Source organism: Eublepharis macularius, chromosome 2 (genome assembly GCF_028583425.1).
Source record: "Eublepharis macularius isolate TG4126 chromosome 2, MPM_Emac_v1.0, whole genome shotgun sequence".
NCBI lineage: Eukaryota > Metazoa > Chordata > Lepidosauria > Squamata > Eublepharidae > Eublepharis > Eublepharis macularius.
Genome location: NC_072791.1, coordinates 5887982 through 5902336, shown reverse-complemented (window position 1 = coordinate 5902336; position 14355 = coordinate 5887982). Strand labels below are relative to the sequence as shown.

Here is a 14355-nt window from a genome sequence, read left to right as displayed (position 1 = left end):
ATGTACTCAACTATTTGTTGGAATATCCCTGGCTTTGTGCTACTGTCCTCTCTGTGGTCACCACATTGTAAGCCACCTTGAGGGTTTCCCTGCAGGGCTAGTAGGCAGAGTATGCCCTTCAAGCAAAATATTTGATGATTCCCCTGCAAAAAGCATCGACTCAAACCCCAATCTCTTCTAAGATCAATTCTCTAGCTGGTGCACAACACAGCACCGCAATTAAAAAGAAAAGATGACAAGTTAAGGGTCGAGCACTGCTCACAGCCCCTGGAGTTAAAACTAGAGATGGGCATGAACCAGAAAAAAAGAATAACGTGGTTCGTCAAATTTCACAAGCCACGAACTTTCACGAGCCTGCCTCCCAGTTCGCTAACCGGTTTGTTTGGTTCGTGAAAACGTCACATCCAGGTCAGAAAACCACCACTTTCGGGCCAGCAGGAGGTCTGCAGGAAATCCATCCCCTGTTGCCTAGGAAATTGATTGATCGGCACCAGGCTGTCTGCAGTGACGAGCCAAAAATGAACCAAATGAACCAGCCTAATGTTCGTGGTGGTTCGTCAGAAATGAGATCTGACGAACCACTGGTTCACAAACCACGAACCAGCCTGGTTCACCATGAACTCTGGTTCGTATTTTGGTACATGCCTATCTCTAATTAAAACTAATAAACCCCGCAATGAAGAAGAACAGGCTATGGCTAAGCAAAGAGGAAAAGAAAAATAAGAACCAATATTCTAAAAAAAAAAACCCTGAGTGATAAGCTTCTTTGGGCAACATGAGTTAATGGTACTTTTAGTTTTAAGAGAGTTCTGATGGAGGGCGGGGGGTGAAAACAAGAAACAGTAAGGGGGAAATCGGTAACTAGGGGAACCAGAAAAGGACAGGCCTTCAGATGTGCAGGGAAAACAATAATCCAAGCGTCCTGCTCAAGGATCATATCGGACAACCCTTCTATACCCATTCTGTCTCTGAGCTTGTTAGCGGAAATGTATTCTGTAGCTTAGCTATGCAATGAATTATAAAATACACAAGACCAGAAACCCTTTGATATCCCCCCTTTTATTTCCCCTGGACTCACATCCCATCCATACATTTTGCAAACCCTGGGGAATGCAAGCACACGTGCGGGTGTGTTTGAACAAGACAATTTTAACAAGATTTCCTGCAGCTGGGAGCCTGGACATGAAAGCCCTTCGATGAAGTACACAGATAGGGAAAAGTCAGAAACGAGACAGGTTGATTAAATAAGACCCAGAAGAACAAAGGCAAACCTCATCGCCGCCATGAAAGAGGCGGGCGGCTGGCAACTGCTAGCCGGCAGCTTTCTCTAGCACGTTAGCTCTGGTGGATTCTTTCTGACCCGCTCATTTTCTCTCCTTGCCTTGGAGGAAAACAGGTTCCTTCAACAGTATAATCCAATTGCTCCAAAGAGGAAAGAAGCGACCCACAGGGGCACCCAAGCAACGTAGAAAGAGATTTCAGGGAACTGCAAGAGCGTGGCTTTCTCAATTTACACCAGGATTTCTCCAGCTAAAACCACATGCACACACACAATTAAGTTGCTAACCAATGCTCACATACCTTTATTCCAGAATTATAAACATTTGCTGTATAATTCATATCATTCTGCCAAGGGAATCCATGGCCTCGTTCTCCCTGAGGACTCGGCCTGCATCTAGGCGGCATCATTTCTGACAGCAGGTAAAAGCTCAAACAACAAAATGCTCTTCCCTACAAAAAGAAAACCCCTGCACATAGAAAGCTAGCTTGTCAGGGTGACAGCTTTTGCTTCCCTCTGATACGCTAGCTTTCTGCACACAGGGTATTTTTATATGGGAGAAGTATTCAAGTGAAGTGAGATGCCCCCCCCCCCCGCTCTGAAGGGGTATACCCCAGGCACAGGTGGAGCATTCCTCTGTGAGAACTAGGCCCATGAACAAGAAGAGCCAGGTTATATCAGCCCTTGTCAACGACATTTACTAAGTATCTTCATTCAGTTAACAAGGTAGCAACTGTATAGCATCGCCTGAGTTCCTAAAGCCCCGATTAAAGGTTCTTTTTGTACTGGAGAAGCAGCGGGGGGTGGGGGATCCAGCCAGTATGTGTACAGAGTGGAGAAAGAGAATTTATTTATTTATTATTTATGTATTTATTCATTCAATTTCTAGCCTGCCCTCCCTGCGAACAGGCTCAGGGTGGGTTACAGTAAAATGCTCAATAAGCATTGAAACAGATAACATTAAAACCCCCCAAAAAACCCACCACAAATACATACAAACAGCATTTCCGACGGTGGGCCCCCTCCAATTTCCCCAATCGTGGCAGAAACCAAAGCAGAACAGAAGAGGAGCGTGTGAGCGAGAGAAGAAGGAACTCAGGGACACAACAAAAGAAAGAGATGCAACTTCACCTCTGCTCTCACCCCTGCCCTACCTTTGTCTGCCTCTCTGCAAATGGCTCAGAAAGGCCTGAGATGGACAGACACATATAGGTATGGAAGTGGTTTGGAAAAGGCAACAGCGTTGTTCTCTTTTCCGGTATGTGTGTCTCTCTCTGTGTCCTTCTGATCAAGGCCGCCAGCAACTCCAAAACCCTTGGGCTAGCTACAGATTTGCTGGGACAAGCTGGACGGAGGTGCTGCAAAGAGCAAGGAAAGGGCGGGAGCATCCTTGAAGCAAGTGCGGGGTGCAGACGTCATTGGCAGAGTAGCCTCACCCCCACCCTCCGCCCCCTACCCCCCCCACCAGGCACCAGCCTGACAGCTCACCCCCAGCACCAGCTATCGCCAGGGGCAATGCTTTGTTATGTTTCCACGTCAGATGCGCTTCTTCTCCCCAGGGGCAAGAAATTCATTTTGAGTTTCCTTACAGACACGCACACACTCTGATGAAAACTCTGATGAATATCTCAACTGCGAAGCGCCTGGTTCCGAAATATTTGCATGCATTTTCACTACCAGACCCCAATTCCAAATGGATTGAGATCGTTTTAAATACAGCAAACAGAACGACACTATTTAAATGCTAAAGGATGGAAAAGGTTGCTATTTTAAAAATAAACACACTTTAAGGACTCCACGTTTTTATTCTTGAATATGCATTTGAAGACTACGGCCTACTTTGTATGATTTTTAAGATATCCTTAGAACTGTGGTTGCCCAATACGATGCCCTGACCAATGACAATCTTTTACTGGCTAAGAACATAGCTGTGAGCTGGGAAGCGGGGCTGGCTCCAGGTATTAAAAAGCTCTGTGCAAAAACAGACTGGGCTCCACTATATATTGATTGTGTAAGGGGTATGGCTTGTGTTCCCTTGCAAACAGTTGTTTCTTATTACAATCTAAATTAATGGGGAGGGGGACTGACATTTGGAAAGTAATTGTCGTATGGGGCACACCTGCCCCACTTCTTACGTTTGAAGGTAACTCTCTTCCCCCATCAGGGTTGGTGGTAGTGGAGAGTGCCCTCAAGTCATAGCTTGGCGACCCCTGCTGGGGTTTTCAAGACAATAGACTAACAGAGGTGATTTGCCATTGCCTGCTTCTGCAACCCTGGTCTTCGTTGGAGGTCTTCCATCCAAATATTAACCAAGGCTGACCCTGCTTAGCTTCTGAGATCTGACGAGATCAGGCTCACCTGGGCTATCCGGGTCAGGGTTTTAAGAGTTATTGAAAGAATAATTTGCATTTCTACAGTGTTTCACATTTAAAATGCTTTTCATATAGCTTATCACAATAATTCTTACAATAACTCTGTAAAATAGACCAATATTTTCTTCCCCATATTGAAGAGGGGGGCTGGGGTGGGCAAGATGCAGAGAATAACTGCTTGGCAAAAGTCAAACACTAAATCTATAGATTGTAAAATTTGAACCAAGGTGTTCTCACACACCCCTATATATCCTACATCTACTCTAAGTGATACAGTCGAAGGACTCAGGAGAAGCATTAGCATTACCAAATCGTAGCTGAAAAGATTATAATCAGGACAATATATTTTGTATTCCATCTCCCTGGAAGCCTGTATTATAATACGTAATATTATATTATAGCAAAATGCAAATTTATTTAAATTTAGTCTACTGACCATTGAATAGTTTAACTTTTTAAAAAGAGCTGTAACTTGACAACCCTAGTGACCGTTGGTTGTTGTGGGTTTTCCGGGCTGTATTGCCGTGGTCTTGGCATTGTAGTTCCTGACATTTCGCCAGCAGCTGTGGCTGGCATCTTCAGAGGTGTAGCACCTCTTTTGGTGCTCTTCTGGTGCTACACTTCTGAAGATGCCAGCCACAGCTGCTGGCGAAACGTCAGGAACTACAATGCCAAGACCACGGCAATACAGCTCGGAAAACCCACAACAACCATCGTTCTCCGGCCATGAAAGCCTTCGACAATACTAGTGACCGTTGCTTCTACTTTTATTGATAGTGGGCTTCTACTGACAAGCAAAGGCCAAATAAATTAATATCATTTGCATCTCTGAAAGAGACCCCATTGTAACCCCAGAAAATGGAGTGTGGTCTCCTTTAAGGCCTAAAAAGTGGGGAAGAGCTAGACTCCAAGTCTCTCGAAACGAGTGTGTGTGCCGGACTCTTTAGTCTCTCGACACGAGTGTGTGTGCCGGACTCTTTAGTCTCTCGACACGAGTGTGTATGCTGGACTGTTTAGTCTCTCGACACAAGCGTGTGCGCCGGACTCTTTAGTCTCTCGACACAAGCGTGTGTGCCGGACTCTTTAGTCTCTCGACACTAGTGTGTATGCTGGACTGTTTAGTCTCTCGACACGAGCGTGTGTGCCGGACTCTTTAGTCTCTCGACACGAGTGTGTACGCTGGACTGTTTAGTCTCTCGACACGAGCGTGTGTGCCAGACTCTTTAGTCTCTCGACACGAGTGTGTATGCTGGACTGTTTAGTCTCTCGACACGAGCGTGTGTGCCGGACTGTTTAGTCTCTTGACACGAGTGTGTATGCTGGACTGTTTAGTCTCTCGACACGAGTGTGTATGCTGGACTGTTTAGTCTCTCGACACGAGTGTGTGTGCCGGACTCTTTAGTCTCTCGACACGAGTGTGTATGCTGGACTGTTTAGTCTCTCGACACGAGCGTGTGTGCTGGACTCTTTAGTCTCTCGACACGAGTGTGTATGCTGGACTGTTTAGTCTCTCGACACGAGCGTGTGTGCCAGACTCTTTAGTCTCTCGACACGAGTGTGTCTGCTGGACTGTTTAGTCTCTCGACATGAGCGTGTGTGCCGGACTCTTTAGTCTCTCGACATGAGTGTGTATGCTGGACTGTTTAGTCTCTCGACACGAGCGTGTGTGCCGGACTCTTTAGTCTCTCGACACGAGTGTGTATGCTGGACTGTTTAGTCTCTCGACACGAGCGTGTATGCCGGACTCTTTAGTCTCTTGGCACAAGTGTGTGTGCCGGACTGTTTCCCATTCTGGAGTTTTTACCCTGCTGCCCTCGCTGCTTAGAACTTTGAATTAACTAAGCCTCAGCAAAGCAAAGGCTCCAGAAGGGGAGGCAGCAGAGCACTGTGAGAGAATCCGTCCCCACTGGACCGATGTCCTCCGGCTCTTGTCTTTCCCGGTGAACATGTCTCAGTTGTCTTGCGCAGAGAGACTCTAAGAGTTGCCCATGACTCTCTTAACAAGATCTGGCCTTTCCTCCTCCAACCCAGTTGGAGGACATGGCTCTAGAGATCAGCGGTAGAGTGGCCCACACCAAAGACTACTCACACCAAGGTTGCCAATCTCCAGGTGAATTACAACTAATCTCCAGACTACAGCATCAGTTCACCTGGAGAAAATGGCTGCTTTGGAGGGTGGACTCAATGGTTTTATGCCCTGCGGAGGTCGCTCCCCTCTTCATACGCCATCCTCCCTAGGGCCCCTCCCCCAAACATCCAGGAATTTCCCAACCTGGACCTGGCAAACCTAACTCACATGAGGACTCCACACCCTAAACTACAGCAGATCTCTCTTCTGTGTAGGGGAGGGACCTGGCAAAAGAAATTAACTGGCTCACTGGACTCCAAGTTTCCCAGCCCACATGCCAGAACCATCCTAACGTACTGGAAAGGAATTAAACAGGCAAGCTTTTTGAGCGTTAGGCCAATATCATTCCCTTGAGCGGCTCACAAAGAATTGGGAGCTGGCAGACCTGCAATGTAGAAATCCCAGGTGCAACTCTCAAATGCATGCCAATTCAAGATCATGCCAAAAGGTCGGGAGGACGCCTGTCAATACAGTCCAAAAATAACCCCCGCACTCATAAATTATTTAGCTAGATACCTAGAAGCAACTCAGTAAATCCCAATTATTTCTGGACCAGGGCACGTGGGTGGAACTCGGCCAAGACTTTGGCTGGTCTCAAGGCAGCTTGACACAGCCTTCCTTTGCTCAGATGTTGCAGTCTTTTGCCATTCAGCAGTATGTTTTTTTTCCTTGTTCATCAATAGTATGCTGCATTATTTAAGACACAAATTGCTTTATGCTGAAATGGGAACCATTTGGTTTCTGCAACCATGAAAACACCCCATGCCTTGGCTCACACTTATCACAGTATAAGAACGAAGCAGGGAGCACCTGCTTCGTTGGCAACAGGGCTCATTTCGAGGGGGAACGCACAGGAACGCAGTTCCGGAAGTTCCCCAAAGAGGTCACATGACAGGTGGCCCCACCCACCTGACTCTCGGCCATTTTGGGCCCGTTTCGGCCTAGATTGGGGACGAAATGGCCCACACCGGGCCTTTGACGGGTGGTGGATCACTCTCCCGCTCAGCAGCATCCCAATCCTGACCATTTTGGGTCCCTTTTCAGCCATTTTCAGCCCCTTTTTGCCATTTTGGGCCCAATTTCAGCCCTGAATGGCCAGGATTGGGTCCAAAACAGCCAGAATAGGTGAAGTCAGGAGGTGTGGCATATGCAAATCAATTATACTAATGACACGACTTCCGGTTTGGGATTCATGGAGGTCTAACGCAGCTCCATTTGCGGAGCTGACCGAATTGCCGTTTTAACCGGCCGGAGGGGTGAAAATAACCCGCGGCCGACTGCTCTCAGGCGGGGAGCAGGCAAAGAACGCTCAAGACCCTAGGGTGAGCTAGATCTCGGACGAGGGGGGGCTCTACACAAGGAGTCTCCCCCCCGATCCTTGAGGTCCCACCTTGCGACGGGTCGGCTATAATCTCTGCGGCAATTTTGGGGCCAACTCGGCTGGCATAAGACCTACATACCCAAGCTTCGATCGGGGAGGGAAGTCGAGAGGAGAATTTAAGATCGAAACAGCGATTACAACCCGAGAAAGTTGAAGAGAAGGTAAAGATCGCTATCTCTTGAAACGGGACAGATTGACAAAAACAGAGAGGAAAGAAAGTAGATTTTTAAACTGCAACAGACTAGTGAAAAGGAGGTGAAGACTCGGCAGGAGTTGTATTTTAAAAGAGACTAAGTTTAAAGAAGTTATTACAAAAATCGGACTATTGTTTTGAATACCTGTGGTCTTGGAGCTGTGGGAAAAAGACACCATCGCGAGACCTGCTGTGGGAAGACGGGAGACAGGAAGTGCGTAATAACAATAGAGTGGCTGGAGGGAAGCGGCCCTTGCCAAGGGACAGGAAGTGGGGAATCGCCATTTTTGAAAGTGGAAGGGTCGTGGCTTCAGCGGAAGAGGAAGTAGGCCATCTTGGATTATAATAACATAGAGAAACCATAGAGAAAAGACGCCCGACATTTTGGATATAAAAAACTAATTTTGGCAAAGATTGGGACATTTGAAAAAAAAAGGAAAACGTTTAATTATACGCCACGGAGCTGAGGAAGAGAGCAGATTCGTGGGAGCGAGCTAAAGCAAGCCCCACGATGTCGAAAAAAGAGTGGCAATCGGCAATAGAAAATTTGGACAAAAAACTTATAGACATGATGAAAGAACTTAAGGACACGAAATTGGAGCTTATTAAAGAGGTTAAAGAAGTTACACAGACAGTAAAGTCGGAGCTGTCAGAAGTGAAAAAAGGCGTGGAAACGATTAGCAGTGAATTACAAGGAACGAAACAGAGAGTCAAAACAGTAGAAGACGCGATGGAGAATTTAATAGAAACGCAACAAACAGAGATGAGATCGGTAAAGGGGAGGATGTCAGTTGCAGAAACTAAACACATGGAGAAGCAGCTTCGTTTTCGTGGTCTGCCAGAAGTTGAAGGGAAATCAGCGCAAGAACAGATGACTGAGGTGTTGGCTGAATACCTGGGGAAGGAGGAGGAGGAAATTGTGGCTATCCTAGATGTGGCGTATCGTGTGAACTCGAGAATTGCAACCCAGAGGAAACTACCAAGGGATGTGATCGTGCAGTTTACAACTAGAAATATGAAAGAGAGGATTGTGACAAAACAATTTCAAGACCCATTGGAGATTGATGGCAAGACGATTATCATAATGAAGGAATTGCCCAGATCAGTGTTACTGGACAGGAAAAAATATAGAGTGTTAATTCAGACTTTGAAGGACATGAACATTAGGTACAGATGGGAGTTACCGGAAGGAGTGTCCTTTGAGTTTGGAGGGGCAAAAAAGCGTATCAGATCTGAGCGGGAGATGGAGAGATTTATTAAGGACAATGAAAAAGACTTCCCAACAAAACCATGAATATGGAGAGTAAAGTATTATCTTGGAATGTAAATGGACTAAACTCACCGAATAAGAGAAAAAATATTTTTCATTGGCTACTAAAACAAAAATGTGATATTGTTTGTTTGCAGGAGACCCATATTAGAAAACAGGATGTAAAATATTTAAAATCTGGAAAATTGGGCAAAGAATTTGTAGCGGCTTCCAACAAGAAAAAAAGAGGAGTGGTGTTGTATATAAAAGAGGAGCTGCAGCCAAAATTTGTTATGAGAGATGTGGAAGCTAGATTTGTAGCAGTGGAATGTAACTGGAACTTAAAGAGAGTGTTGGTAGTCGGACTTTATGCACCTAACGGTGCAAAGGAAAGCTTCTTTGAGGACTTAAGGAAGCACTTAGACGATCTTGTATATGACCAGATAATTCTTGCTGGAGATTTCAATGGAGTGACAGATTTGGAACTAGACAAAAAGACTACAAAAGCACAAAAGAAAAGAGGATTATTGCCAAAGCTTTTTTTTGAGTTGATTCAACAAGAGACTCTCGAAGACGTATGAAGGAGAGAATATCCTAAAACCAGACAGTTTACTTTTTATTCTGCAAGGCATCTTACATTATCAAGAATTGATATGATCTGGGCCTCAAAGGACTTAGCGTTATGGACTAAGGAGGTAGGAATAATGCCGATGGTAGGCTCAGATCACAACCCAATTATGTGGAAATTTGGAAAAAGGAGAAAAAGGAAAGCCTGGAGAATAAATGAGGACTTGTTACAGGAAAGTGAGAATATGGAAACATTGAGAAGAGAGACTAAGTTTTTTATACAATACAACGTGAATAAAGAAGTACCAACCAATAAAGTTTGGGATGCGTACAAGGCGGTTGTAAGGGGCATACTAATGGACTTAAATGGCAGAGCAAGAAAAAAGAAAGAGGAGAACAGACAAGAGATTGAGGAGAAAATAAAAGCCAAAGAAGTACAGTTAAAAAAGAGACCAGGGAAAAAGAAAATATACCAGGAAATCAAAATTCTTCAAGAACAGCTAACAGCAATGAGTAATAAAGAATTGGAGTGGAATCTTAAAAGACTGAATCAAAAAGCGTTTGAGGGTGCTAATAAACCTGGGAAATATTTGGCATGGCAATTGAAGAAGAAAAGGGAAAAGAAAATAATAAATAAAATCTGTGAAGAAGATAAAACGTACTTGGAGCAGACTACCATTAGTAGAGCCTTCTATAAATTCTATGCTAAGCTGTATAATAAAAAAGAAGTAAACAAAGAATCAATAGCATCATATCTGGAGAAGACCAAACTTCCAGAAATCTCGGAAGCTTGGAGAAGTAAGTTGAACAGTGAAGTAACTGACGAGGAAATAAGCAAGGCAATACAATCTGCAAATCTAGGAAAGGCGCCAGGGCCAGATGGACTTACGGCTAAATTTTATAAGACAATGGCCAATGAACTGGCACCATTCCTAAAAGAGGTGATGAATGGAGTTTTTAGGGATCAAAGGATTCCAGATACTTGGAGTGAAGCGAATATATCATTGATCCCAAAGGAGGGCCAAGACCTGACCAACGTGAAAAATTACAGACCTATATCACTACTTAATAATGACTATAAAATTTTTGCGAAGATATTGGCGGAGAGATTGAAGGGGTGGCTCTCGGAAGTCATAGAGGAGGAACAAGCAGGCTTTTTGCCAGACAGACAAATAAGAGACAACTTAAGGACAGTGATCAATGCTATTGAATATTACGACAAGCGTTGTGACAAAGAGGTTGGTTTCTTCTTTGTAGACGCTGAAAAAGCGTTTGACAATTTAAACTGGGACTTTATGTTTGCCACTATGGAAAAGCTACAACTGGGAGAAAGATTCGTCAGAGCAATCAAGGAAATCTATAGAGACCAGACTGCAGCAATTGTAGTGAATGATGAACTGACCAAGAAATTGACGATTAGTAAAGGAACAAGACAAGGTTGCCCGTTATCTCCATTGTTGTTCATTTTAGTATTGGAGATTCTGATGATACAAATCCGACAAGATGAGGAAATACGAGGAATAAAAATAAAGGACTATTCATATAAGGTCAGAGCATTTGCAGACGACATAATGTTAATTGTAGAAGACCCACTGGAGAACATGCCAAAAGTGATAGACAAGATCAAGGAGTTTGGAGACTTGGCAGGTTTCTTCATTAACAAAAAGAAGTCAAAGATATTATGCAAAAACATGACTAAGCAGAAACAACAATTGTTAATGGAAACAACGGATTGTGAAGTAACTAGTAAGGTGAAATACCTGGGAGTTGAGCTGACTGCAAAAAATATAGATTTGTTCAAGAATAATTATGAAAAATTATGGACTCAGATAGAGAGAGACTTGATCAAATGGAATAGATTGAACCTGTCATGGTTGGGCAGGATTGCAGCAGTTAAGATGAATGTGTTACCAAGAGTAATGTTTTTGTTACAGACAATACCAATCATCAGAGACTCTAAACAATTTGAAAAATGGCAGAGGAAAATATCAGATTTTGTTTGGGCAGGCAAGAAGCCTCGAGTGAAAGTAAAAGTTTTACAAGATGCAAAGGAGAGAGGCGGAATGCAACTGCCCAATCTGAGACTTTACCATGATGCAATCTGCCTAGTTTGGCTAAAAGAGTGGATGACATTAAAGAATAAGAAACTATTAGCCCTAGAGGGATATAAAAAATTTTTTGGATGGCACGCATACCTATGGCATGACAAAGTAAAGGTCAACTCGATGTTCCTGCATCATTTTGTAAGGAGAAGTCTATTTACAATCTGGAAGAAGTATAGAACCTACCTACAAGAAGGAACCCCCTTGTGGGTGGTTCCATATGAGGTGATAGATCCGAGAGCTGTGGATAATGAACAACAATGTTTAACGTACAAAGAAATAACTAAGATTGAAGTATCTAAACTTAGAATAAAGACGCAAGAGGAACTATCACCTAACTATGATTGGTTCCAGTATAGACAGATTAGAGACTTATACAACTCAGACTTTGCAAAAGGGGGCATACGAACAGAGAACTCGGAACTAGAGCAGACCCTTCTTAAAGAAGACAAGAAAAGAATATCCAAGGTATACCAAGTATTGCTGAAATGGTATACTGAGGATGAGATAGTTAAAACACAGATGGTGAAATGGGCTATAAATTTCAATAAAGAAATAACAATGGAGGCATGGGAATACTTGTGGAAAACTACAATGAAGACAACGACATGTATCAATATTAAAGAGAACATTTTCAAAATGATCTATCGTTGGTACATGACACCAAAGAAGATTGCGCTAGGGAACTTGAATACTTCTAATAAATGCTGGAAATGTAAGAAACATGAGGGCTCCCTCTATCATATGTGGTGGTCGTGTGAGGTAGCTAGGCAGTTCTGGGGGGAAATAATAAGAGAAATGAGTGAAATTTTACAGTTTCAAATAAATAAGAACCCAGAACTCCTGCTGCTAAACTTGGGAATGGAGGGAATTCCAGCCCATCATAGGACGTTGATTTTTTATATGACTGCAGCAGCTAGACTTTTGTATGCGCAGAAATGGAAAGTACAAGAAGTACCAACTATTGAAGATTGGATCTACAAATTGCTGTATATGGCTGAAATGGACAAGATGACAAGAAAACTGAGAGATCTGGACTCAGGGCAGTTCAACACAGACTGGGAGAAGCTGAAACAATACCTGGAGAAGAAATGGGAGGTGGGAGGAAAACTGTGGCAGTTTGAGAACTACTGAAATATAATAAAAGTATAAAAGAGAGGGGTGACTTTACCGGGGGAGGAAGAGAAATGTGAATTTATAAGCAGTTAGATTAATTGATTGAGATATATATAGATATGTATAGGTCAACTGATAGAGAATAATTAATGATAAGGTTTAAACATGAGGATTGACTAACTAACAATATTTTCTTTCTTTGACAAGATTTATATGCACCAAACTGAATGTATAGAAGAGTTAAATTGATTGAGTATCTGAGGAGTTATATAGAATTACCATAAAAAGTTGAAATGAGTAATATATAGAGAACAAATCAAATTGTTTGATTTAAATGTGGGAAATTTTTATGGTTTATGATATATAGGTTTATATAGAATTACTCAAAACTGGAAAATGGGATAAATTGTTTGTCTAAAGACGTATAGTTTGGGTGTATAATAAGTAAAGGAGTTAAAGATGTACTGCTTAATATATTGGAGAATGTATATCTGTTTTAGACAGAGGAACTTAATAGAAGTAAGGGAAAAGGGACAGAGGGTGGGAAAGCTGTTGGAAGTCAACAAAAGGGGGGGAAAGGGAGGGGGTTAGAAAAGAAAAATTAGGGGAAAATTGACTGTAATGTAAAAATAAAAATGTTCTAACCCAATAAAAATTTTTCAAAAAAAAATTATACTAATGACACACTTCCTGTGATGGCAAGAGGTGTGGCATATGCTAATGAGTTATGCTAATGAGTTCCGGCAGCTCTTTTTCAATGAAATGACCCCTGGTTGGCAATACTTCTAACAAGAGGTATTTCACGCTTTCCCTTATCCTCATAGTAGCTGAATTGGGGACAGCATTCCGATATTTTAGAGTCAGACAACTGGCTATCAAATTACAACTTGGGTCTTTCAAGACTCAAGTGAAAGGTAGACCCAGAGATTCTTTAATGTTGAGTATTATTTGGGGGGGGGGTATGAAGAAACTGGCCATCTATCTATCTATCTATCTATCTATCTATCTATCTATCTATCTATCTATCTATCTATCTATCTATCTATCTATCTATCTATCTATCTATCTATCTATCTATCTATCATCTATCTATCTATCTATCTATCTATCTATCTATCTATCTATCTATCTATCTATCTATCTATCTGGCCAGTTTCTTCATTGAGTATTATTGGTGTGGTGTGCTGTTTCTGTCTCCCCCCACCGCTCTTGTTTGAGAAGGTTCAAGAGTTGCACAAAATAATATATATATATATATAGCACAATATATATATATTGCACAAAATTATATATATATAATTTTGCAATATATATATATATATATATATATATATATATATATATATATATATATATATATATATATATATATATATATATATATATATATATAATTTTGTGCAATATATATTTATATATTCTTTTCTCTCTCTATATATATATATGAAGAAACTGTATATATATGAAGAAACTATATATATATATATATATATATATATATATATATATATATATATATATATATATATATATATATATTCTTCATATAGAAACTGGCCACAGTTCTCTTCGTCAGATGCATCTGACGAAGAGAGCTGTGGTTCTTGAAAGCTTATGCTACGATAAAGTTGGTTAGTCTTAAAGGTGCTACTGGACTCTTTTATTATTTTGCAACTACAGACTAACATGGCTAACTCCTATTAAAATTTTAAATTGCCCTTGGACTTTTGTTTTATTTTGCTATAACAGACTAACAACCTCGAAGAAACTGCCTGGCTGAATCTATATTCCCCCTATACGTGTTGCCATTATCCAAATGTAACAGAAATATTGCTGTTCTGGCTTACCTGGTTCTTCGAAGGGCTCTTCATTCGTTAATGTCCTTGATAAGATGAGGATTAATGCTTCTTTAAACTGGCTGAAGTTGACCTAAAAAAAAAAGAATACGAAAAACTAAGTTATCAGTAT

At 42.0% G+C, this 14355-nt stretch overlaps 1 protein-coding gene across 2 annotated transcripts in view; it reads right to left on the bottom strand.

Annotated features, from left to right (window-relative positions):
- NIN (ninein) overlaps window positions 1-14355 on the bottom strand; it is a 152594-nt gene that overhangs the window by 91011 nt on the left and 47228 nt on the right. For both annotated transcript variants that reach the window (XM_054970915.1, XM_054970916.1), the window contains exon 4: window positions 14235-14316. In XM_054970915.1, the coding sequence (XP_054826890.1) occupies window positions 14235-14316 (82 nt within the window). The remainder of the gene's footprint in view (window positions 1-14234; window positions 14317-14355) is intronic.